Source organism: Electrona antarctica (assembly GCF_951216825.1).
Source record: "Electrona antarctica genome assembly, chromosome: 17".
Classification (NCBI taxonomy): Eukaryota; Metazoa; Chordata; class Actinopteri; order Myctophiformes; family Myctophidae; genus Electrona; species Electrona antarctica.
In genome coordinates, this window is record NC_136798.1 from 33935442 (window position 1) to 33962494 (window position 27053).

The window sequence follows — 27053 nt, forward strand, 5'->3', positions numbered from 1 at the left end:
ATTTATTTACACTTGATACAGTCATCTACGCATGTTTGTGTGTGCAGCATTTTGCTTCCCCGCCCAGGCCACTGGGACAATCATCTTATAGGGCCCCTCCCTCCTACCCCCTAGGGGTCATCAATGTGTCTGTACACAGACAAATGTGTCTGTGGCAAGACTTGGCCTTGTCCATGGCAAATTAGATTTTGTTTTTACACACCATTATAATGTTCTTATTTTGATCATTACTGCCAATTACTGAATGTCAGATTTTCTTCAGAATAGATGGTATGCGTGTGACATCATCATCATCATAACCAGAAGTTATGGTGGCTGTAACGAACTTTCTGGCATTGATAGCCCATACATCCAAACAGAGAGAAGTCCTATCTGACTGCATTGAACAACGTTAAACTCACTTTGCCACTCACTTCATGCATACCCTCTATATGTATGACACTGATTTACTATAACACTACTGTACGTGTACACACATTAGAAGTCCACTAGGAGTCAGGACAGCGGTTCTCAAAGGTTTTATTTTCAAGTAGCCTAACTATTTGTACACTGAGTTACCGACCTGCAACGGTCATTTAAGGCTATCTCTTTGTGTTTGTCTACTGATTTTGTATGTCCATGGCAAATACTTTCTTGGGTTCATCCTTTTAGCGGACCTTGTATTGTACCATGCAAACTGTTAATAAAGTATTCAAAGATATCAGCGGGCCAGCATTTTATTTAATTTATACTGTAATTATTTCACTCTTTATTTAGTGTTGTTGGTTCTTGTCACAATCTTAGCCGAAGCTCTCTTGGGTTTCTCCCTCACTGGCTGCTGTTGCCATGACACCTGACCTGACTTTCCCTTCTTGACTGCAATGAATACAGGTTTTTATGATGTTATTTAATTTACCACAAAATATACAAAATGTCCATATGTTGCACACACACTGATTCCATCACATTCAGCATGTACGTCAAATGAGGCGTTGCAACAATGTACCCACTTAAATCCATACGTTATCCTATCCATGTGAGCCCTCATCGTCGAAAATAGATCTCCAAGCTCACAACAGCTTGGAGATCTGCTATTTTCGGCGCGTGACTCACCGTAGTGCCACGGACTGCACGGAGCATAAATTAGGCTTTTTAGTTACTAGTACTAAACCCCACGGGTTGTCACTTGTCAGTCAAGGGAAGGCAGTCATTTAGCGCTGCGGGCTAATGATAGGAGGCAGCAGTTAGCTTAGCTAGCTGGTTAGCTCATGTATAATGACATACTAAGCTAATGCTAACGTTAGCCTAGCTGCTTTCCTCGCTGCAGTGAATAAGTGGAATAGTGTATCAATGAGAGTGAAGGGTCAAGGTGCTGTAGGCGCGCGCGCACACACACACACACACACACACACACACACACACACACACACCATTGTTTACACACCAACAAGACAGCTCACTTTGACTCCTGTCATGACTTATTGCAGAACATTAGCTGTTTAATAGCTAATACTATCTTGCTCCACTATTTGACATGATCTCCTCAAATAGGACATTTATGACCTCTCCACCCACCACAAAAAAAATCTACAAATGCACTTTGACCTTTATTTTTCTGCTTGAAGGCCTGAAATATACCTCCTTTTGTATGAAATATATTATACACAAATCCCCCCCAACCCAGCACATACATTAGATCACACACACACACAGCACATACATTAGATCACACACACACACACACACACACACACACACACACACACACACACACACACACACACACACACAATTAGCTAAGCATTCAAATAGGCTCTGTCACTTTAAGCCAGTCACCTCCTGCTACATAGTATCAACAATATTATATACAAGAATAATTATACAGTAGCAGGTTAACTTGTTAGCCTTCCTTTTGGCCCTTAATGAGGGACACACTTCGTTCCTTATGTTGGGGAATCAATCAATCAGTGACACATCTTAGAAGTTCAAACAGCTTGTTTACATATACACAGACAATATACACACACACACACACACACACACACACACACACACACACACACACACACACACACACACACACACGCACTCTACTAGGTTGTGTTCTGCCTACATCAAATCTCTCTGGCCAAAAAAATAAAAAAACAGCCAGTCTACATAAGCTCATTGTGTGCTTGTAGATCTGGTATTTTCTCTGGCTAATGTTCCCCCCAGAATTCTGGGGTTGAAGTAGTTAATATTAAATACAGTATACAGTTTATTTAGTTTCAATATACAGATGATTTTTGATATCATACCGTTTACTGTTTATTTCTATGCATTTTATATATTAGGCCTACCTTGTGTTTACCTTGCTTACGGCAAGTTGCTAATGCCTAAATTGAAATTGTAAACTGTATACAAAAACAGCAGTCAGTTAGTGTCTTATCTTGTCTTTCTTCACTTGTTAAATTCAACCTGCATCATTTGTATATTATATTTCAGGTAGCTGGCAGTGGCAACCATAAGCAGTAGGCTATAATAACCCCATTTTAGGGGGGTTCCAAAAAGGACCCTTTGCATGTCTTGTAACTCTCAGAGTGTACAAATGTAACCAACCGAATGGACCCGTTTGGATACATTTGTGTACACTCTCAGAGTTATGGGCTCAGTTGAAAAAAAGAAAAAAAAAAAGCTTTAAGTCAGTGAGATCAGTCATCCCACTGATATTACAACTGACTGCAGATCAGTATATAGATCCGTGTTGGATACATTGTAGCAGTGGCTGGTGTTTCTTCGCTCTACCTACTAGGCCTCGCGTCCTAGCCTGGCTGCTCTCGTACACACCGCATCCCAAAGCCCCGCCGTTCGGTGGATCTAAACTCCTCCACGGCCGGGGCCGTGTTTCCTTCATATTTCCCCCCCATCCCCAGCGCGTCTTCCCCGGGTCTCTCTCACCTCGGCCAGCCCGTGTCACCCCTCTCCTCTCCTCGCCTCTCGTCTCCTCTCGTCGCCCGCGCCCCGCCGCCGACCAGTCTCGGCCGTCTCCAACGGGTTCTCTCAAAATGGCGACGAGGCACAGAGTCAGCCCGTGTTTGTGCTGTGTAGCTTTGGGTCGACAGGCAGGCGGCGAGGAGAGAGAGGCGGCCACTTTCTGTTGCTGAGAGGTAGAGCAGCGACACGACGCCATGGCGAGGGTACAAGCGAAGGAGCCCAGGGGAGGCGAGTCGACGGCCGAGGACAAGGATCGCTCCTCTAGACCATAATAAGATTGACTTGTAATGTATTTTTTGTTGTTGTCATTATCAATGAAATAAAACTCTCAACCACAATAAAGGTCTATTTCTTTTAAGTTCAAGGAACCATTTAACTCTGAGTCTGAGAGCGTACAGATGGAACCAAATGGACCTTTTCCATTTATATGCTCTCAGTTACCCTTTAAGGGACCCCGAGGGTCCCTGGGCCCCACTTTGTGAACCGTGACCGTCCACTATTTCAGAGAATAAACGATGTTTTTTTATTTTTTTATTTTTGTTAAATGACTGATGTTTTCGTCCATGTGACCAGTATGCACGCGCGACTGTTTTGGTTGAGTTGTTTGTTGTGATGATGTCGATCCGATAATTCCGATTTCTATTAGTAATGTCTGCCCCTGCCGCGATGACTGAAGGGCGACGTGCTACGTCATCCGAGGGGAAATCCATTTAAGGGATTGTTGTGTCTCTGATCACAATCCATGTGATGTTGATTTATTATATTATATACAAATATATATATTATATTATATACAAATACTGGTACAAACCACACCATTTAAGTATTGCCATTATTATTACTATTATTACTAATTATAATGTGATTATTATTTCTAGTATCATCATCATCATGTTATTAGGCTATTCCAGGTCTCGGGCATGTTTTTTTTTAGTAGTAACAAACTTTATTTCAAAAAATCAACCTATTTAATTAGTGTATTACTTTTACTGTCTCTGGTAGCAAAAGCGTTGATTATTTTAAGTTAGATAAAAATACAATGTTGGCATCAAACACATTTCAGGACAAGTGATACTCAATAAAATGCTTTATTAAATATGTATTACACCATCATGATAACAGCCATTAGACAATCATAGATATGCAACACTTTGATTGCAAAATAAGAGTATATGAAAAGCCTTTTACGGTAGTTAATTCTACCCAAGAGCTTTGTGGTAGGGTAGGTAGGGTAAGAAGAAGTAATGTTTGTTTTGTTAAAATAAGTGTTAAATTGCTATATATTCTGATAGTAGGCTACTCATTGCTATAGTATTTGTTCAGTAACTAATAGGGGTCTCCCCATCCCTCCAGCTAAATAGAAAATGCAGAATTGTTAGGTCGAGACACCAATTTTATCCAATCAGGATAGAGAACTCACACATGATGCAGATCATACAAGTGAAATTGGAGATGATGATCATGACACAATGAAATCAGCAGACAAAACTTAAACTGGAACACTATATATTTTAAGTTGATAAATGGGCCTTTCGACAGATTGGCCACCCACCTGAAAATGTTCTATTTTCTGTTTATTAAAGCACTTGAGATGCAGGGAGCCCTGTTACTGAACAAACACTCTACAGCAGGGAGCCCTGTTACTGAACAAACACTCTACAGCAGGGGTGTTTATTAAAGCACTGGAGATGCAGGGAGCCCTGTTACTGAAATTAAATTAAATTAAATGAAATTAAATGATTACTATATTTACCCAGGGTATCTGGGCTAAGCTCAAGAACTTGTTTCCAGCCAGGCCCTGCTCATAGAACACATTTCATCGTAGTGGTTCAATGCCTTGTTCAAGGGCACTTCAGCGGTGGTAATTTTAACGTGTCGGACGGCTGATTCGAACTAGGAACCTTCCGGTATCAAGACCGCGCCGCTATCCGTTCGGCCACCGTTCGGCCACTGAACAAACACTCTACAGCAGGGGTGTCCAAACTTTTTTCAAAGGGGGCCATATTAGAAAATATTAAAACACTCAAAGGCCAACTACATAATTTAGCTTCAGATTTAAACAATTCTATTTAACTATTTATCATCCATCAATATTTAATATCAATGGTCTTTTGTCTGGTGTGTGTGAACAAAAAGTGTATCTCAGCCTTATGTCACATTACCAAATGTAACCATGAAGCAAGTAATAAAGCAATAAAAAAATAAATACAAGAAACAAGGAACATTGACAAATTATACTCTGGGAAATGCCCAGGTTAAAATTCAATTCAGGTATGAAGCCGAGGGCCGTATAAAAACGCCCCAGGGCCGCATTTGGCCCACGGGCCGCACTTTGGACACAGCTGCTCTACAGCAATTACTTTCAGAATATAGTGCTTAAATGTTTTTTTTAAAAAAACATCACTTACCCTACCTTTGAAAGTCTACTCTCAGAAAAATGGACGGTGTCTTGCCTAACAGAACTCATAAATCAGCTTCATTTCATTGAAGCTGATGAAGTTTGAACTAATCCACGTACACGCATAGCAGCGCTCTGTTAGCTTGTAGATCAGTTCTTTTAGGCAATGGATATTATTGTGCGATTGGGTATAATGAAAGTTGTGTAATCAGTAGCTCTGCAAATCATGAACCAGGCGCTCCCACACACGTACCGCTTAGCCTGAGCTGCTTGGCCAGGGGAGATACACTGCTTACCGCTTATGAGCTAGGGGCAGTACTACTTCTTGTCAACCAGTAGATGTCCTCCTAATAGACACCAGTAGTCTCGCGTAGCCAGACAACCATTCCACAATCTCCCAGTTCCATACTGTACAGTCTAGAGTTAGGAAGCCATCATCCGTTTGCCATTTATTCTTTAAATTTTATTTTTGATTTTCATTTCTGATAAGCAGCAAGCTATATATGCTTTGATTATTTTGACATTAGGACACAATTGCGCGACTTTAAAGACAAAATGGAAGCGGGGAGGAGGCGCCACATTTGAAAATTGCAGGAGGCAACAGTCTGGCTCGCGAGACGCAGGGTCTAAATGTTATATTAATATTGTATTAACGTATTCTACCATACAGATTGGTTAAAAAAAATGATGTTTTATTGAATAAAGTTGCAGATTTAAGCTTTAGAGAGGGCAAAAACAGACAGGACAGACAACGCAAGCTGTTGTAGCCGTTACACACGAACAAGTGCATCATTTAAATACATCTCTACGAGCAATCTGATCTGAGCCTGTGTGCAGTGTCTCTTTCTCTACGCCAGTGATTCTCAAACTGTTCAGCTTTCAAGGACCCCCAGTTTTGATACATATTACACACAATGTTTATCACTGGGACCCCAATGTACACGGCAAAACACTCAGCGTTAATTTACCTCTGAGAGGGTACGCATGGAACCAAATGCACCCGTAAGGGTCCATTTGTACGCTCAAATTAGAGCTGTTAGGATCACCCAAAAGGACCCCTGGGGGGGTCCCGACTTCACTTTGAGAACCAGTGCTCTAGTCTACATATATCAGCAGGGTAGTTCAGGCACATACATCCACATACGTACAGCTCAGGCATTGTTATATTAAAGCCACATACATCCGCTCATCATGTGTGGGTGGGTGTATTCATCCCATCTTCGATGTGTCTACAACAGTACGGTCAAATAACAACCTCTATCGCTGAGGCTCAGAACGCAAGCAAATCCCGTTTGACTGTCCAAACAGTTACTTGTGTAGACACCGTAGAGCGATCTGCATTGGTTTTGGTTGCGGTGCTATAACATGACATGTGTGTGCGTAATGCTTATAACTTAAACCCGATGGTGTATAAAATCAGGCTTCAGTGTCAGAGAGTGCAGACTGCAAATTGAGACACATCTGTAGGAATCAGATTTGAATCACATGTCAAACCACCTAAGGAATGTGGCTCGAATCTGATTAGCAAAAATCTGTTTCCATGTGGATATTTGTGGTGTTAAGACTTGATAAAAGAGAAGGTAGAACATCCGCACACTGGTTTTGACGCTCACAATCGACTTCATTGTTATTATTGTTAGTTATTTTATTATTATATTTAAAATCAGTGTGTGGATGTTTTGCCCTCTCTTTGATTCTTGCCTTGATGTCCAGCACCTGGCCTAAATACAGGTACAAGATGTGCACACAATGTCCTCTTTGAACGGACTTGATAAAAAACCAATCCGAATCCAATTTGGAGGATAGGCGCACAAATCTGATTTGAGCCATCGGTCTGAACACAGCCTATATATGCGTTCCCCCGCGTAGGGTGCAAAGTTCTCCAGATCAGCCTCAAACACTGTCAACAACACAAACACGTTGGAACCAAATGAAGCCGGTTGCGGGTTGTTGTTGTTAGGCAGTGGGCATTCTCAGCAGGCAAGAAGAATCCCCGTCATCGCTGAGCGGATCGCTCCCACGTCGACCGATCGATCAAACGATCGAGACACACGCGACTGTTCTGGTTCATAACCAGCTGTCCCTCTCCTCCTCGAACTTGAGCGGATCGATGAACGGCTTGTCGATGGACTTGATCATCAGCTCGCCACAGTACACGCACTCGGACGCCACAATGTCGTCGATGTCCGACTTGATCTGTTCGCGGCTAGTGCCGCTGGCACCGGCGCCGGCGGCAGCGCTGCCCTTGCCCAGGCTAGCGGTGTCGCCCTCGCCCTCCTTGGGCGCCGACGGGCGATGGCGGGATCGGGACGACTGCGCGGCGGCGGCCAGCTTCTTCTGCAGGTCGTCCAGACGACTCTGCTTGTAGGCGGTCAGGTGAGGGGTCACCTCCTGAAATATCACAATTATTACACTTAATCAAACAAATCCATTAAAAAAAGAAAGAATACGTTTATACAACTAAATAATCGATTAGTAATCTATCCCTATTATGTCATTAACCCATTTTGGGCGGGAACCCCTTTTGGTGTTAGCATTATGTTATGCTTTAGCTATTGAAAAATAGCAGATCTACAAGTTCATAGCGCGCCACCGAGTGGCGCGCTACGAGCTTGTAGGTCCGCTATTTTTGAAAAATCGAAGAACCACTGACATAGAAACATAGCTTTTTCAGAAAACTGTCAGGATGTAGAAGACATTTTTAGAATCTGATCTCAGGTCAAAATGGGTTAAAGGTGAACATTTTCAAAAGAAATTCAAAAGGAAATTGTGCAATTAGCTGATCAATATGCTCAACGCGTAGATCGGCTATTTTGATAATTCTTTCCACAAAACCACTGTGGGACAAAGTAGTAACTCTTATGTTGTTAATTGATTACACCGTATCGTATCCACCACTGATGCAGATCACTGCGTTGCGGTGTATTGTGAGTTCAAGTGGTTACAAAACGTGGGTTGACTAGGTTAAAATACGGTTACATCTTTAACTTTAAGTCTTTTTATACATTTAAATAGTCTTGAGAAAAAAATGCTGATATTTGTCCCAAAGTGACTGCAAAAGATTGTGTTTTTTTGTTTCAAAAAAGCGTTATACCCGTATAACATCTATATAACGACGCAATGTGACATAGCTCAGTTTACACAAAGCTGTACTCCCTCCAACTGTAAATACTTTCCCCATTTTCACCAGTCTTTATTATATTTTTGACACTTTGTTTGGCAATGTAAACATATGTTTTCACATGCCAATAAAGCTCCTTTGAATTGAATTGGGTACCTGGATGAGGCAGTCTGTGTGGAACATGTGTCCACACAGGAACAGGTAGAAGGGCCTGTTGAGCAGGGGGAAGTCGCAGGCGGCACACTTCTCCTGGGACTCCACCATGCCGTACTTGTTCCTCATCTCCTGGATGTCCTCGCGGATGCGCTTGGCGCTCTCCGTGGCCTCCTCCATCTCCTGCTTCAGTTCCTCGATGTGCTGGTTGTACTCCGCCAGGGAGCTGCAGATGGCCTCCTGACACACGCACGCACACACACACACACACATTAACACAGGATAATGTTGCCATTGGGCAAAAACCTCTTCATCTCCATATTCTCACTAACTAATTCTCATTAACGTCCTACTTGATCATACTACAGCGTCACTCAAAAGTAGCAGATCTGCAAGCTTGTAGATATGCTAGTTTTGCTATTTTTGAATTTGAATCCTGAAAAGTAACGGACATAAATTATGCATTTGCGCGAAGTAGTGCGCTACTTTTTGAATATATAAAGTATAAAATATGAAAATGATTGTGACGCTATATTAACTAATTTAATTTTGTTGGGGACCCACTTTGAGAACCAATGTAATAAAGTATTAAAATCAATCAAAAAACAAACAACCTTGAAGTGGTCGATGGTGACGAAGTCGGGGAAGAAGGGCAGGATGTCCTCTATCTTGAGCAGGTTGCAGCTGGACAGACAGTTCATGGCCTTCTTCACGTCCTTCTCCTCCTGGACCACGTGGCGGGCGATCTTCAGCCACAGCTTCTTCCTCAGCTCCTCGTCGTCCTCGGGCAGGTCGGCGCACGACTTGGCCAGGTCCACGTCCACCTGAGAACGCCATGCCGCAAGGTCAGTGGTTTTCAACCCTTTTTCACATCAAGGTCCATTATTTATTATTTTTTTGGGGGGGCCACGGGCCACCTCTTGATGACATTTAGCCTCAGACCCAAAACGAAAGAATATATTTGTTGTCGTTGGATAAGATTGTGTCCACAATTCCATGCTGTTGTGGAACACGGCAATCAAAATAACAACAATCTTCTACATTCTATAGACTTCTTGATGTTTAACAATAATTAAACTCTTGAGTAAAATTTGTAAAATTAGTCAAATCAAACCAAAATGAGTAAAATTAAACATTGTATGCTCTCAAGAGTGAAAGATCTATATAAGGGTACATTTGGTTACCAACTCTACATCATCATTTAGCTGGGAAGCAGTGGGGACCACCTGGAACCACCTCAAGGACCACAGCCGCAGGTCAACAGTCAACACCAAGTTCACGCCATTCGTCAAATACAAACATGGTAAATCGGTGGTTCTCATTCTCAACCTTTTCAGGCCGTGACCCTCCCAAAAATTATCACATTTTAACTGGGGACCCCCCATCCTGACAAGCGCTTGGAATTGTAGGAGTTGAGGTATAATATAAGTAAAGTGTTAAAGTACTTAAATGATGTGATTGTCACCTGAATGAAAGAATCCCTACAGATTGTTTAGAATCATACTTTCCACTGCGTTCTGTGTCTGGAGACTCTTTCAAAGGCTCTAGACTCTAGTCTAGAGAAATGTCTCCGGCCTACATAAAACAAGAATGACTCAGTCATAATTGCCAGCTGCAGCAAGCTCTCGTTTATGAACATCACAGCTTCACGTTATGGCGTTCAGAGTATGGATTTTATGCCGTTCGTTCAGACTATGGGTTTTATGGGTAAGTCTCCCATTGGCTTAGAGGCAGCCTAGAGGGAGCCAACCATGAAAAAGTGTCCACTACGGTCGCTACTAGAGGTACGTGTAAATGTTGTCCAGGCGCTTTTCAAGTAGCTGGCAAAAAAAAAAAACACGTCTACCCTCCGACAGTTCACACATTGCAACTCACTCACACACCATCTTGAACACGCCACGCTGACACACACACACGTACGTTCAAGGCGAGATCCACGGCCTCCTCGTAGAGCTCCATGATCCTGTAGACCAGGACGCAGGCCTGCAGGAAGCCGTGCTCGGCGCACAGCCTCAGGGCGTACTTGAGGTCGTAGTGGATGTCAGAGGCGTGCGTCCCCGCCTGCTCCAGGTAGACGAGCAGCGAGTCGGGCTTGTACTTGGCGTAGAGGGACAGCAGGTAGTTGTGGATGGCCTCCTCGGTGACGGCCAGCTGGTAGACGCAGAACTCCATGTAGCGGACCGTCTCGTTGATCTGCTGCGTGCTGCCCATCTGGCTGTAGTTCATCAGCGCCGGGATCAGCTTCTTGGGGTCCAGACGCTTGCCCATCTGGATCCAGGCGTCCACCACCTTGAAACAGAACAGACACACAGACCTTTATGAATCCCCCAATGATAGGCATGGTGGACAAGGAATGGTGGGCGATATGGCGATAAATATCGTTGAGACGATACAATGTCTCCACGGTATGCCTTTTCAGAGATATTGTTTTTATTTTTTTGCTTTAGAGATCGTATAAGACGTATATATTGTGATACAGTGAATGCACATTCTATGATTTGCAGTTCTATGTCATAATTTATACTTCTGTAGAATGATGGTCTTTTGGTCTAAATGGGCTGTTACTCCTTTTTCTTTTAGTTTTTGTTACCTTGTAGGTGGTTGTACTTTTAAGTAACTTGAGAAATAACCATAAAAATCGCATGAAATATTCTTGTGATAATAGTGAATCGTGATACTGCTTGAAAAAAATATTGTGATATTATATTTGCCCATATCGTCCACCCCTACCCAGGGATATTCAGTAGTCATAGCAGCACCAGCACAATAAGCATGAAATAAAGATGCAGGCGAGAAATACAGGGTCGACTCGTAAGGGGCAGAAACATTATACCTCCATATTTCAATAGAGGGTATGAGCGTGACATGATCATCATCATACATGGGAGATATGCGGGAACGCCTATTGAGTGTCAAAAAACTGCTTTCTGGCCTTGACAGCCCATACTTCCAAACAGAAAAGTCCTATCTGATTGCATTAAACGACGATTTCCACTCACTTTATGCATGCTCATACCCATTATTTACGTTTTTCTGTGAATGAATGCGCTTTTTTTTAGAAAACATTTAAGTAAGTGAAATTGGTTAAAGTGTGTCTGTGGGCTTGATAATTATTGAACCAATGAAAAGTATTATAAAAAAGAAATTGTGACTATATAATAACTACAGTGGACCCATTTGGATCACCGGTTCTGTTTTCAATTTCTTGAAAATGGTGGTTTCCTCCCGAAATTGATGATTATAGTAGTTATAACAGTTAAAATAAAACACAACAAGAACTCACGGCAAAAAGTGTGTGTGTGTGTGTGTGTGTGTGCGTGCGTGCGTGCGTGCGTGCGTGCGTGCGTGCGTGCGTGCGTGCGTGCGTGCGTGCGTGCGTGCGTGCGTGCGTGCGTGCGTGCGTGCGTGCGTGCGTGCGTGCGTGCGTGCGTGCGTGCGTGCGTGCGTGCGTGCGTGCGTGCGTGCGTGCGTGCGTGCGTGCGTGCGTGCGTGCGTGCGTGCGTGCGTGCGTGCGTGCGTGCGTGCGTGCGTGCGTGCCCGCCCGCACCTTCTTGGGGATGTGCTGCATGAGCACGGGGGAGAACTTGTAGAAGAGCTTCGCGTCGCAGTGCTTGGAGAGCACCTCCAGGGCGGCGCCATAGTCGTCGTGCTGGCAGTGGTGGGAGATGACCCTCTCGTAGTCCTGCATGATGACGGAGAAGTAGACCATGTCGTCCACGTTGCCGTGGCTGGCCAGCAGGTCGTAGATGGTGGAGCGGTTGTTGAACAGGCACTCCTTGTGCTTGGCCCCGCCCAGGAAGCGGCGGAACTCCTCGCGGGTCTCCTAATGAAGCACACAGTCAGTAGGGCAGTGGTGGGAAAAGAACTCAATTGTTTTACTTAAGTAAAAGTAACAATACTGCAATGTAGAACCACTCCGTTACCGTTAAGTTAAAGTCACAATGTACATACTTGAGTAAAAAGTACCAAAGTATTGGCATCAAAATGTACTTACCAAAAGTAATGCAGAGATGTCCCATTTCAAGTTTACAAATGTATAAAAACTTTTGAAAATAGCACATCTAGAAGCTTTTTTTTAAAGATTTGTTTTTGGCTTTTGCAATAATCGCAATGATTTGTCTGATAATTAACCATGAACTAAAACAGTGGTTATCAAAGTGGAATCCGGGTTAGCATAATCCAAAATGATTGATAGTTATGAACCAAAAGTAACCTTACAGGTCTATAACTCTGTACAAATGGAACCAAATGGACACTTTAGAGATCTTTTTGTTTCCATTTCTACACTCTGAGTTATGGGGGTATGTGGCATAATGCATAACAAACTGAAGGTCCGGAATTAAAAAAGGTTGGAGGAGCGCCGACCGACCTGGAAGACGAGTGTGTTCCCGTCGCTCTCCAGCCGGCCTAGGCGGTTGAGGTAGAGCTCGGACAGCCAGGTGACCAGCAGCGTGATCTGGGTCCGCTCGCTCGCCTTCAGGTTGCTAAGCTTCTTCAGCAGGAACTCCTTGAGCGCGTCCTCCTGCTCCGCCTCGATGAACTTGAGCGCGATCTCCTCGAAGTAGTTCTGCGTCAGCGCGTAGCACTTGGCGCTCTCCAAGTAGCGCTTGTTGGCGAAGCAGTGGTCGGCCTCGCGTGCCAGCACCGTGTCCATGCACTCGGGCCGCTCGCGGCAGTACTCCTTGGCCAGGTCGAACTTGCTCATGTCCATGTACATGCGCCAGACGTCGCGCGCCTCGCGCTGGATGTGGTAGCGGAAGACGGCGCGCTCCGTGTAGATCCACACCAGGCCGCCCGCCGGGTCCTGAGAAGGTTATTGTTACGAAATAGCGAAAACTAAAATTTTAAAAACCTTTCCGTTAACTGAACTAAATAAAATATCAAATAAAAGATATTTGTGGAAAAATGTTTGTGGATGGGGTCGGTGGTTCATCTGTAACTGAAAACATTTTTAAATGATATCTTTTCAATATCCTGCACCAGTGAGAAATAACTTTATTAAAAGAAAAACTAACACCAAAACTATTAAAAACTAACTAAAACTATTCACATTTTCATAAATTAAAAACTAATAAAAACTAGCAAATCCGCTCTAAAAAACTAATTAAAACCAACTGAATTCGAAAAGAAACTAATATTCAAAACGATCTAAAACTGAACTGAAATGAAACATCCCAAAACTATTACAACCTTACCTTGATCATCTTCTTCAGCTCGCCGAACTTGTCGGGGAAGACGTCCTCGTAGACCACCTGTCCGTTGAGCGTGCAGATGGCCTTGACGCGGTCGGGCAGCAGCAGCAAGAAGTGGAACTGCGTCAGCACGATGGAGATGGGCTTGTTGAAGCCAAAGTCAATGTCGTCCGTGTACTCCCACACCTGAGACATGGACAGAGAGAGAGAGAGAGAGAGAGAGATAAGGGGGGAGGGGGCAGGGTGGGACATTTTTTTAATAATGGAATCAGCCGTATTAAGCTCTTAAGTCCTATCTGTATACTTTGTCGTAAAGTATAACAACTTTGATTGTTCTGTTGCACACCTACTCCGGTGAAATGAATCCAAAATACCTGTACGTCACTGAGCAGGGAATCAGGCCTGACGTAGTCCAGCTGACCGTACAGGACTCCGTTCCCCATCATCCAGGCGAAGGCCTTGGGACAGGAGCGCAGCTTGGAGGTGTAGAAGGTGATCTCGCTGTAGCCCATGTTGACGGGGAACTCCTGGAAGCTGGGCAGCAGGTCCTGGTTCTGGGAGAAGATGGAGCTGAAGCCCTGCTGCTCCGAGCCCTCCGGCACCTTCCCCACGAACTGGAAGAGGCGCTTCCGGGTGGTGGCGATGATGAAGTACTTGTTCTCCAGGCCGCGCTCCACCTCCAGGCAGCACACCGGCGCCGGCTTGCCGTCCTCCTCCAAAGAATGGACCTGACACAGGGAATACGGACACAATTTCATACAGTGTGTAGTGTAGACTAAAGTGGAATGTGTGTAACCTGTATTTATATAAATTCAGAAGATCTATTGAAGCTTTATGTGCACATTGTGTAGACATTTTAAAGATTCTGGCTATTGAATCACTAACACTGGTATGTACTGCATGGTTCATTCAATATTTTGGCCGTTATTAAACCTTTCCTATGTTTTTTCCAGGCAATGATACAGCAAACATGCCCGGATATTTATTTATTTCAACCTGGCCTCCCTATTTCGGCATGTCATTACAGTTGATTGTTTTGAGGGGCGCTCAAAGGGCCACTCCAATGCATGGCAGCCAAGTCTATGGAGTTTTTCCATATGCGTTTAGAGCACTTATGATGTAAATTGTTTGCCAGCCAAGTCTATGGACTTAACGTTTGTTTAGAAATATGCGTTTCCTGTGCAAATCTGCAGCCAATCAAAACCGGAACAGGAAATGGGTATGCAACCTTCTGCAAACCTGGGACTACAGTTATGCACAGAGCCCCCAGATATTATTCCTCAAGATCTCCCATCAGAAGATGCAACATGATCCACTCTCTCCACGCTCCACCGACCTGTTTGAAGTACTGGTCCGGGTTGGTGTTGAACAGGCTGCCCTCCGTCGCCGAGATCTCGGCCTCGAAGATGATGCCCTGGCCGGTGCCCACCAGGATGGGGCCCGTGTTGGCCTCGGTGCCCAGCAGCTTGTTCCAGCCCACGCTCTCGATGAGGTGACCTCGCCAGCGGGACAGGCTGCGCACCCTCTGTGTGTTCCTGTTCAGGTAGAGGCACTCGCTGGTGCTCAGGCTGATCACCAGGTGGGAACCTATGGCGTGACGGAGACACAAAGGACAGGCCAGGACAGTTACATCAGTGTTGATTTCGCAGACTAAAACTATGACGGAAAATGTTCGTCGACTACCTTTTCTTTCCACTGAGGAAAATTAAATAAAAACTAAGCTATGACGACTAAACCTAAGACTAAATATATTGACAATTTCGTCAACAAATAAAAACTAGACTAAAGTGGAGGGACTAGTGGAGAAGAGATCATTTTCTGCTTGGTTGCATGCTGAAAACAGCAGATGAAGCTCACAAACAACGTGTTGCAGCACAACGTGTTGGGGGGCTTGTAGATCGGCTAAAATCAGCCATTACGACACCATCAAGGCCGGCCAGAATACGTTTTAAATTAACTGTAGATTTACTAGTCAAATAAATCTTATGATATTTAGTCGACTAAAACTAGACAAAAACATTTCAGACATAAATATGACTAAAACTAAATGGATTTTTATTCAAAAGACATCAAAATTTGCTGTCAAAATCAACACTAGGGTTACATCATGTCACAGTGATCTATCTATCCATCAATCAATCAATAGGGACTAAAACAATATGTATGATGTTTCTAGGTATTGTAATTGTATTGTTCTTGCTGTTCTACATACAGTCAGCTAGTTGAAGACATCGCAGATTGAGGCTTTAATGTTTAATCTTTGCTTTTCTGAAATATCCGAGACTTCTATAGAAGAGGCTATTTTGCGGCTAGTTTCACCTATTCCAATCAATCTTTATTATAGAGCATATTTCATGTACAGAATGTGCACAGTAAAAACAAAAATCAATAAGGAAAGTTATTTCCCTATTCTGTTTTTGTCCGAATTCTGGCAAAAATGTTCACAGATTTTACTGAACTAACTAAAATTTTCGATCCATTATAGGTCGGTTATATTTTCTCTAATTTCGTAAGACAACATCATATGAGTAAGTGTAAGTGAGTAGTACATTTTCACTGATAATAATTGAGCAACAGAATGGAACATATTCTTCTGGAGTGTAGAGTATCAAAATACAGACCCAGGCTCAAATATAATATCTAACACATTTATAGTGTTAGATATTAATGTGACCACGTTAAATCTGTGGCTGTGAAACACTGAGCTAGTTTGTTAATGACACCATCATTTCCACACCACCAGCACATCATTTAATCGCAAGGTGACCTCCTGGTTAATTAAAATGAATCAAAAGATAAATGATCAGACCACATGACGAATCATTTGCTCTTTAGAAAGCCTGGCATCGCATGATAACACAGATCATCAGACTGGCTCACAGAGACGGTTGCCATTTAATGCTCGTGATTTGACATTAAATCGTAGGCGTTTGTTTTTTCTGTGTTACCTGTGGGGTCCAGGAACAGCTTGTGTACTTTAGTGTCATCTTTCCTCCCCAGCTCGATGTGGTTGGGCTGATCCGGCTTGGCCAGGTCGATCCTGAACAAGACATCCTCTCATTACAAAACAAACAATGACAGTGGATATTGTTGCCGTCGGGCAGAAACCTCTCATCTCTCTATTCTAACTTTTTGTGTTTTTTCGTAAATCAACGCCCTACTTGATCACACTACAGCGTCACGCAAACGCAACAAAAGTAGCAGATCCGCAAAGCAACGCATTTGGAGCTTGCTACTTTCGCATTTTAATCCTGAAAAGTTACAGTTTTAGACATATGAGGGTTCCACCTGACAGACAATATAAGTTATGTCAAAGTAAACTATTTCAAGGATTTTCATGACCGTGGGAACCCAATGACAACGTAAATCAGGAAATGTCATTCGTTTTGCAACTACTGCAACTCAACATTGAATCGCATAGATAGAATAGAATCTGAATCTGAATGCAATCAGTAACAACTAACAAGTCAAACATAACCAGGTGTTAAGATAGCTCTGCATTCAATGTCAAGACAATGTGTGTTCTAACCCTAATCAACACATATAGGAACGATGATCACAGCTAATCCAATCAGGTCACCCATACAGTCTCAGATGGGCCTTTAATATTGTGTAATTAGCTGTGATAACGGGATGTCTTCACCTCAGCAGTGTGTCTTTTCCCAGGCTCATGCACAGCTGATTGTTGCACACCGCAAAGTGATTGATCTTCTCCGGCGGGGAAAAATCGATCCTCTGCTTGTTGAATATGGGCTTCTCCTCTTCCAGTCTCACGTTCACAAAACCTGTTGGGAGGACAAACGAAAGTCGACCTAAACATTTATGAATCGATAAACGTTTCTATCAATTACACACCCCATGAAGCAAGATGTTTTTCTTTGTTGTATTCCTGATCCTGAGCCAATAATAACCCTCTGCCGGTCATCAAATTATTGGCTTAGGAAAGCGACAAAAACAAATCTCCATGAATTCAAGGCTTCATGGGGTGTGAAATTGATAGGATTTGTGGATCCTCTACATGAAAACGTTTGAGAACAGATTTCATTTCATTTGTTGGCATCCTTTAGTTTGTATAGTTTCAATGTACAGATTATTTATTGTTTTGATATTAGGCTCTCTATAGTGTTTAGTCTGATGATAGGTTATTCTCGGTTTACCTATGATCCTAGTCCTAGATTACCATTTATATGCATTTGGTGTGTTGCCTTGTGTTTACCTTGCTTACTGTAAATCTCTCCGGATTAAGAGCGTCTGCTAAATGCCTAAATTTGAATTGGTAAATTGTAGAACCACTGTCCAAAATGTGGGACCCCAGGCCCAGGTTGAGAGTGGCTTGTTTGTTTATTGACAGCCAGGTAATGATAATCAAACACATTGAACATCTCTTCAGGGCGCACAGAGCACCAAGTGGGCTCCCCGGTGTACCTGAGTGTGTTATCCCGATGTTAGTGGCCGACAGGCGGCTGTGCTGCTGGAGGGACTGCCTGGTGTTCTGCGAGTCCTCGTATTCATCCAGAATGGAAGCCATTATTGCTGCTTACATTTAACAACAACAGAAAACGCTTAGAAAATAAACGTCCCTGCTGCTGATACAGAAGCTGGCGTTGCCTTCTTCATGCGTCTGTTGAAAGGAGGTGCAGGATCAATTTAGGATTATTAGAGTACTAAATTATGAAATATGCAAACACACAGCTACATGATACAGTAGCATAGTTTCCGTGTGCGCCCAGTCAGGTGACGGCTGTGTTGTGTGTTGTGTCATGTGACCACAGTCGATGTAGTGCTGTTCTTTTGGCAGCAGGGGTCGCAGTTCTCTCACATTTTAGTGTCCCTTATGCTAACTTATTGTGCTGATTTTTGTGTGGAAAATCAATGATAATGATACAAAATAATAATAATAATAATAATAATAATAATAATAATAATAATAATAATAATAATAATAATAAAAGAGTATTTCCAAGTGCCATGGTGGAGTAACTTTATAATCATAAAGGCTTTATTATTATTGAACTGTGACATCATGATCATTTTACAAAAGCTGAATTTTAGTTGGAAAGATGGTTGAAATTAGTCTAAAATAAAATTATAAGTATGGCATTATAATAATATAATAATAGTATAAAATGTATGAAAAAACGCTTTTTCAGATGGGGGGTCCACGGTCAAATACATAACAATCGTGGGGGTCCTTGACGTGAAAAGGTTAGTCTGAGAACCGTTGATTTATAATGCTGTCAAATACATTGCAGTTGTACAAAATAAATGGGAAATAGGCTACTCAAGTAAAGTAGGCTACATCGCTACAGACTACAGTACACAGTAGCCTACTTGAGTAAATCAATTAAATCATGTTTTTCTTTCTTTTCAATTCAATACTTGAGTAAATCTAACTTCCGAAGTTCCGACCCAGCAGGGCTGTCAATCATAGAGTATATAAAAGGAGGCTGTCAATGGGGAGAATGACGCATGAGAGGGGCTTGGCTTATCCATATGCAAATCACAACCAACCTGTCTGACTGGGGCGGAGAGTTAAAATCCGACACCCGCATTTCGTCACTCAGCATTCACACTGGAACTATAGGAGAGGACAGACCATACTTGGGGACACTGACATATCCTAATACACAGACACAGCTGCAGTGTTTTCTGTTGTCCACACTCCACAGTCCACACACAGCAGCGACCACCTCGTCTCAGTAGGTTTTTTAGGACGTTAATGTTGTTCTCGACATGCCACCCCACATGGATTACTTCCACCATGAGTCCAGAGTGCCGTCTGCCTGCGGCTTCAGCCAGGAGGACGAGCTGCAGACCGGCGCGATCAACTGCATGCTGGTCGGTGACGGAGCCGTGGGCAAGACCAGCATGATAGTCAGCTACACCTCCAATGGATATCCCGTTGAATACAAGCAGACGGGATTCGACGTCTTCTCCGGTGAGTTATCAGAATCAGAGTATGGAAATTGTCGATAAACCACAACTAAAAATGAAAATGAACACGGGTCTCAAAGTGGGGTCCTTGAGAGTGTTCCAGGGGGTCACCAGAAAAATGACAATCTATCATAAATTCAACCACTTTAAACCAGTTGTATTACTTCGGATATTCCAGCCAATCTAATATACAAGTTCACAACGCATTATTATGCTATTATTTAGTTATTATTCGAATAATCTTATTTTAACAACCCAAATCTTGTTGCGGCTCTTTGGCACAAAACGGTTTAAAATAGGGTTCAGCGGCCAAATACACATCAATGTGGGGGTCCTTGACATGAAAACCACCAATCTAGATAGCGCCATAAATTATTCTTTGATTCGTTAACTATGACTGTATTGTAATGAAAACATGTGCATGTTTAAAAAGGAAAAAATCATGACTCATTAAAACTGTTATTTTAGTGTTTTTATAGCCTATCATTAATGGTGTATGCTATGTTGATTAATTGAATACAGCGGGCCACAGTGTAAACAAGTCCCAGTGACTACATCCTTTTAGCTTTAATGTCTGACTGTAGCCTCTTCTGTTTGCATTTGCATGACTAATAACAAGTAATAAACAATAATGTGGGGGGGGGGGGGGGGGGGGGGGGGAGTCAGTGGCATGCACTGGCAACTTCTAGCAACTGCGTTATAACTTAATAAGGAGATTCCACATCAGTGTGTTCAGTCAGTGGTGGAAAGAATAGGCCTACTCACTTAAATAAAAGTATTAATACTGCAATGTAGAAATACTGTCTACGTTACAAGTAAAAGTCCAGAATAAAATAAATACAAAAGTACAAAAGTATTGGTATCAAAATGTACATTAAGTACTTAAAGTAGAAAGTACTCATTATGTAGAACATCCCATTTCACAAGTTTTCAAATGTATACAATGTTTCGAAAATAGCCGATCTACAAGCTCACAATGCGTCTTAGGTGTTGTAATAACAATCCAAATCTACAACTAGTACCTAAAGTGTTCATATAATTGTAGTGGAGTAAAAGCACCATATTAGCCTATATGAGATGTAGTGGAGTAGAAGTAATATAAGTACTGAAAAATACTTAAGTACAGTAGTCGAGTAATTAAACGTACTTTGTTACTTTACACCACTGTCTGACAGCTGCTGTGTGACCGTTGTTTGAGTGGAAGTCTACTCGTCTCTGACTCATGTCATTGTGTCTCTCTGCCTACAGGACAGGTTCAAGTGGAAGGCACCCCCGTCAGAGTCCAGCTGCTGGACACTGCTGGACAGGTACGAATATTATTGACACACATTTATCTCAAGACGTCACCTGGTAGCCACGATAACAAGGATGTCGTTGACGTTGCTGCTGGGACAGAAACCTCATCTCCCATATGTTAAATTAAACGGACGCCCTTCTTTATCATACTACAGCGTCGCAAAAGTAGAAGATTCGAGCTTGTGGATCTGCTACTTTTTTGCATTTCAATCCTGAAAAGTAACAGTTTTGGACATAGTTTTGGACATTCCCCCCGACATAAACGATATTATAGTTATTTTGATTTTTTTTAACCACTTTCACCTGGCGTCTCTATTTTTGGCATGTTACACATGTTCACATGTATACAGGTGAACATTTTCTGTTATTATAATTTTAGTAATTTTGTTAAAAAGAGCCAAAAACAATGTGCAGATCTGCAAGCTCACATCGTGTCGCATTGCGACATTGTATGGCTTCAACTGTAGTACGCGTTCCCTCATTGTCGATGAATTGATTAATCAGTCAATTTGGACTTAGCCTCTGTTAATTGATTAGTCCCACCCATGTGCATCCCTTGTAAACCGTAGAGAACCATTTAATCATTCCAGTTGTATCCATTCTGAAATCAACATCAAGAATGGTCAGTTCTCAGCCTTTCCAACTTGAGCGTAGGCCTATATAGGCTGCTCCCTGTATGATTATATTAAGCAGCAAAGAGCAAACACTATTTTACACGTAGATTCAACCAATTCCCATGACTATTAGTCGAGGACAACCACACACTTTATGCAACAGGCATCATGTCACTTGTGACACAGAAACCCAATGAAACTCTGACTCAGACTGAATCATCTCCGGTTCATTTCACTGAGACGTTAGATCACTGGTTTCCAAACGGTTTAGCTCCAGACCCAAAAGAGAAATGTCTCCCTGGCATACCAAACTAATACTTTTCCCCCTTTAATTATCAGATTTTCTTTTTTCATGGAATTCTTAAAAAAATATATAATAATTTGCTTTTAATGTATGAAAAAAAAAAACAATGGATAAAATAAAGGGATATTTATTTACTTGTTACCCATAAAAATGTGCCCGTGACCCACAAATGGGTCCCGATTCCCGATTGCGTTAGATCACAGCACAATGAACTAACCCTTTGTTTCTACCCCCGTCCCTCTCCAGGACGAATTTGACGACTTCCGCTCGCTCTCCTACGCGCACGCCGACGTCTTCCTGCTGTGCTTCAGCGTGGTAAACCCCGCCTCGTTCCACAACGTCACCGACAAGTGGGTGACCGAGATTCGCGCCCGCAACCCCACGGCGCCCATCGTGCTCGTGGGCACGCAGTCGGACCTGCTCTCCGACGTCAACGTGCTCATCGAGCTGGACCGCTCCGGCGCCGGCGTGAAGCCCGTGTCCGGCTCGCGGGCCCGGAGCCTGGCGGAGAAGATCCGCGCGTCGGACTACGTGGAGTGCTCGTCGCTGACGCAGAAGAACCTGAAGGAGGCGTTCGACGCCGGCATCTTCGCCGCCATCAAGCACAAGACGCGCATGGTGAAAAAGAGGCGCTCGTCGGAGAGGAAGGCCAAGGCCTTCTCCAGGTGTAGCTGGAAGAAGTTCTTCTGTTTTGTATGAACTTTGGGACAACCTCTCGTTGGGGAGGGGGGACAGAACTTGAGTGTTATTTATTGCAGTTGGACCCCAATCTATTTTCCTTGGAGGAGTCCTCAGTACATGTGACAAAAGCTGAGACCCCCTCACCCCACCAAACATGCACTTGTGTTTTTCTATGTTAACAGTAACAGTTTCCGAAATGGCCTATCCACAAGCTCACTTGGGAGATGAGGTTGTAGATCGCTTATTTTGGTCAAATATGACGACAAGCTGGACTGCTATCACATTGAGAACATTACGGGCAAACGGAGTGGATGAAAGCAAGTCATGATTTTGTGCAACGTGTTTTAACATATGGACTACCTCCAAAAACAGACACGGCCTTGTCACAAGGTCCCTGTGATCTTTGGCAACCCCCCTCCCCCCCAAGGAGGGCCCAGTCCAGACCCCAGGTTGGGAAACACTGATTTATTGGAGCCAGCCAACAGTTCCCTTTCCTCTCGGCTCACTCCACTTCAAAAGTGACACAAACGGGAGTGAGCCCTAGGGGTGGGGGGGGATTTGGGTACTTCCATCGGGGAACTCTACAGGAGGCAACAGTTGGGATTCTGGGGATTTTTTTCTCTCCCTCTCCCTCTCTCAGCTGAGTCGTCTCCTGTTGGCACCCGGTCAAGGGTGTCATCTTTCAGCCCTGCAGTGTCAACTACGTGTTTCACACGCTCGGCTGCTTTGTGTAAACAGACCAAAGAGAAAAAAAGAACGCAACGTCTTGGCGTTATATGAAGCAATCAAAGAGCAACACGTCTTCTGTTATGAATCAACCGAGAGAGACAGTGAGTCGTCCGGACTGATGAGAGTCAACTGAACGAACGCTCTGTCTTTCTGTCGGAACGGGGAAACAAACAGTCATGGAAATAATATGTTGCGGATTGGCAGGTCTGGTCGACTGTCTGTTCTGCTGTGTGTGTGTGTGTGTGTGTGTGTGTGTGTGTGTGTGTGTGTGTGTGTGTGTGTGTGTGTGTGTGTGTGTGTGTGTGTGTGTGTGTGTGTGTGTGTGTGTGTGAGTGATAAGATCAGATCGAAGGCAATCGTGGTGTCTTCATTGTTCATCACTCAGGGCTGGCCTGTCTATGCTCCATTCACATGCAGTAGGAGTCTGGAGTCTCCATTGTAAATGTACTCAGTTATTACCTGCATGTGAAAGCCTTCCTGGTCAGCATGGAGGGCCAATTATCACCTGGCCTCTGGCTCAATCCACACTGGGAGTTGACATTTATTTAAATAACATGGGACAGTTACTCATGAGGAGTAGCCTAGTTAGTTTCTCCTTAGAATAACATCACATTAAATTACTTATGACTTGATATGAAGAGTAAGAGAGAGAGAGAGAGAGAGAACGCGTGAAAAGAACAAATCTACAAGCTAACAATGTGCCAATGTGCTACAAGCTATCAATGTAGATCTGTTCTTTTCCCCCCACATGTGACAACCCCAATAATATAGTCTAAAAGCACATTGTGTTCATTATAAATTGAGTACCACAGACGAATAACAGTCTAAGTCCACACTATTGATCCATAATATATAAATGATAGATAAGGGTTCAGGACAACGAGGCCTTTTCGTGGAGGGGTCAGTCTGAAATTTGGACTTAGACTGTTTTTCGTCTGTGGTACTCAATTAGTAACTCAAAGTTACTCGGAGTAATAGCTACTGTTTCAGTAAATGGAAATAGGTTACGTTACTAGTTACGGGAGAAAGTAAATATTACAGTAATATATTACTTAAATGGTCACTGCCCAACACTTGCATTTAACACGCAACAGTCAGCTCTAACACCCGCCGACACTTGGCACCCGGCGGTCATTTCTAGCAACGAGCTGGGTCACCGCAGGGGGCGGGACTTTGTGTGCCACGGATCAGATACAAATATAGTCCCTGCTTCTGATTAATGAGCTGATAGATCAGAGAGAGAGAGAGACGGTTTGTTGTTGTTGACTTCTCCCCTGTCCGTTGCGTTCCCGTGTCCGGCCTGCCTGGAGGTTTGGTGAAGGGTGGATGACGTGTGTGAGTGGTCAGGGGTTAATCCCTAGCTGGCCCCTTTCAGGCAGGCCTGACAAATCTGCATCTGCAAAGACGAGACACCGCTGGAGGCTCTGGGTTCCACCCCTGCCGACAAACCCCCTCCCACCTACCCCCTCCAACTGGCAAGAACCTGGATGTTAGCGGCAGGGGTCCATTTGTAACAAAGAACAGAGGGGGGGACATTTTCTTAGCCACTTGAGACAGAAAATACAGAAAACACAAATTGACTGACCAGAGAGGGCCAGCTAGAGAACTGATCAGAGAGGGCCAGGGAAGGGATATCAAAAAGCAGGGGTATAATCATGGATTTACCCTCCCAGCGAATTAAATTGTGGTTGTAATGCTCTCCCTCCTTGGCTCATAGTGTGCTCAGTAAAGTCCTCTCCGTGTGTTTAGAGTTGACTGCTGCTCTGTGCACAAACATACATGGCCCAAAACAACAGCCTCTGCTTGGATCTAAACACACTTGTACTAACCTCGGTGTCAGTCCCATTACACACACACACATGCGTCACCGACAGCCGGTTGGTTGTGAGACAGCTCTATTGCTCAATGCTTCTTGTGGAAGTGTTTTATGTATACTAAAGCTATTCTGTTTGTTAAAACAGTCTGTACTTTCTTTTTTGTAAATGTCTTGTAAAATTGTAAATATCTATGCGAGAAAAGATATTCGATGCATTTGTGTATGTGAGGCGAAGTCTCACGGTTGACATCGGCTTGTGCTGTGACTTCTGTGGCGATACATTTATACATGCTGGGAGTGATGGAATATCAATAAATTAAGTATGAAATGATCTGTGCTATTTGTATTGTCTATCTATCTATGGGAGGCCTATATGCTGTATATCGTCTCTGGAAACCTCATATCCAAAACTGTTACTTTTCAGGATTCAAAAACGGCAAAATTAGCAGATCTACAAGCTCAAAATGTGTCGCAAAGTTTCGAGCTTGTGGATCTGCAACTTTTGATGCTTTTGCGTGACAATGTAGTATCAATTTATGGGGTGAAATAACATAAAAAGTTAGATTATGTTAATGAAAGGTTTCTGCCCGACAGCAACGATAATGCTGTATATGTGCGTATAATTGACAGTGGTGACTGCTTCACAGTTTAGTCATTGTCATTGAAATGTTTTATCTTTAGTCTAGTTTTAGTCGACTAAATATCAAGATTATAGTCGTCTAAATCTACAGTTGATTTACTTTATAATGTATTTTGGCGGGCCTTGATGACGTCGTAATGCCTGATCAACAAGCTCACAACGCATTGCTCTTGTGAGCTTGTAGATCTGCTATTTTCAGAGTGCAAGACCCGAGTGCAACCAAGCATAAAATGACTTGTCTTTTAGTTCTACTGCCTCTCTTCTCCACTAGTCCCTCCTAAACATTTTAGTTTAGTCTAGCTGTTGTATTTAGTCTTAAGTTTTAGTCAATATGTTAGTTTGTATTTTGTTTTCGTCGGTGAAAAAAGGTAGTCGACGAACATTTCTCGCCATGGTTTTAATCGACGAAATCAACACACAGTTCCCACTGTGACGGTGGCGACTGAGCATTATTCTCCACAGGAGGGCTCATCAGTGCCCCTCCCCACAGCCATGTGTACTCTGTCCCTGGACCTAAGCAGATGACAAGTGACTGACCCTGTGACTGCAGCTGTGAGTGGGTCGACTGTTCCTAATTCATTCCACATGAGTGACGCTGCGGAGCAGTGGCAGTCAAGTCATGCTGTGACTGATTGGCCGTCACATGAGTGGGCCTGCAGCCCTGCACTGGTGGCATGGGTCACGCTGGCCGCATGGGGACTGATGATGATGGCCGTGTGTGATCCACAGTGTTGCCACGGCTGCTTATTATGAGCCACTCTGGGCTTGTTTTAACACATTTTAGACCTGGGGCCGATTATTTAAAAAAGCCTTCTACATCCTGGCCTATTGAGTTTTCTGAAAAAAACATCTACTGTACCTTTTGGGGTAGCAACAACTACCCCAAAAGAAGTTCACGGGTTGACAGGTAAAAACCCTATGTCTATGTTGGTGTTTCTTTGGGCTTGTTTCTTAAGAGTAATTCCTTATTTGGAGCAAAACAAACATATACATGTAATTGTCTGCGTATCCCCATCTGAAACAATGTTATGCCAGGGACCACCATACCAGATTTGTGTCCCCCCAAATATCTTTTTGAAAATAGCAGATCTACAAGGTTATAGTTCGGCTATTTTTGAATAGCCATATATGCCTGATCGCTTATTATTATTATTTAAACTGGCAACACTGGCCAGTGTGTGATCGAGTCTCTTCAAGGGAAGTGGCAGAACGAATGACACTGG

General features: G+C 43.3%; 3 protein-coding genes across 7 annotated transcripts in view; 1 reads left to right on the forward strand and 2 right to left on the reverse strand.

The window, feature by feature from the left end:
• The window catches only part of ino80 (INO80 complex ATPase subunit), an 85817-nt gene extending 82638 nt beyond the window's left edge, over positions 1 to 3179 (reverse strand). For 3 of the 4 annotated variants that reach the window (XM_079527078.1, XM_079527077.1, XM_079527075.1), the window contains exon 1: positions 2917 to 3179. The gene's annotated coding sequence lies outside the window, so the exon portion shown is untranslated. Of the gene's footprint in view, positions 1 to 2767; positions 2867 to 2916 lie in introns of those variants that run through there. The other variant, XM_079527076.1, reaches the window with a different exon arrangement.
• A 2842-nt stretch (positions 3180 to 6021) lies between these two features.
• Positions 6022 to 18584, reverse strand: vps18 (VPS18 core subunit of CORVET and HOPS complexes). Its single transcript, XM_079527081.1, has 12 exons — positions 18242 to 18584; positions 17460 to 17601; positions 16765 to 16856; positions 15153 to 15403; positions 14191 to 14544; positions 13820 to 14002; positions 12994 to 13428; positions 12172 to 12447; positions 10545 to 10913; positions 9239 to 9448; positions 8628 to 8864; positions 6022 to 7741 (listed from the first exon to the last, which is right to left on the reverse strand). The coding sequence occupies exons 1-12, from the start codon at positions 18342 to 18344 to the stop codon at positions 7418 to 7420; spliced, it is 2976 nt and encodes a 991-aa protein (XP_079383207.1). The 5' UTR covers positions 18345 to 18584; the 3' UTR covers positions 6022 to 7417.
• Positions 18585 to 19343: 759 nt separating this feature from the next.
• rhov (ras homolog family member V) lies at positions 19344 to 25521 on the forward strand. Of its 2 annotated transcripts, XR_013792015.1 has the most exons (4): positions 19344 to 19754; positions 20999 to 21057; positions 22211 to 24177; positions 24327 to 25521. XR_013792015.1 is itself a non-coding variant. In XM_079525488.1 (3 exons), the coding sequence occupies exons 1-3, from the start codon at positions 19550 to 19552 to the stop codon at positions 22661 to 22663; spliced, it is 717 nt and encodes a 238-aa protein (XP_079381614.1). In that variant the 5' UTR covers positions 19344 to 19549; the 3' UTR covers positions 22664 to 25521. The 2 variants fall into 2 exon arrangements, 1 of the variants encoding a protein (XP_079381614.1); XM_079525488.1 differs by having other exon boundaries at positions 22211 to 25521.
• Positions 25522 to 27053: the final 1532 nt, after the last annotated feature.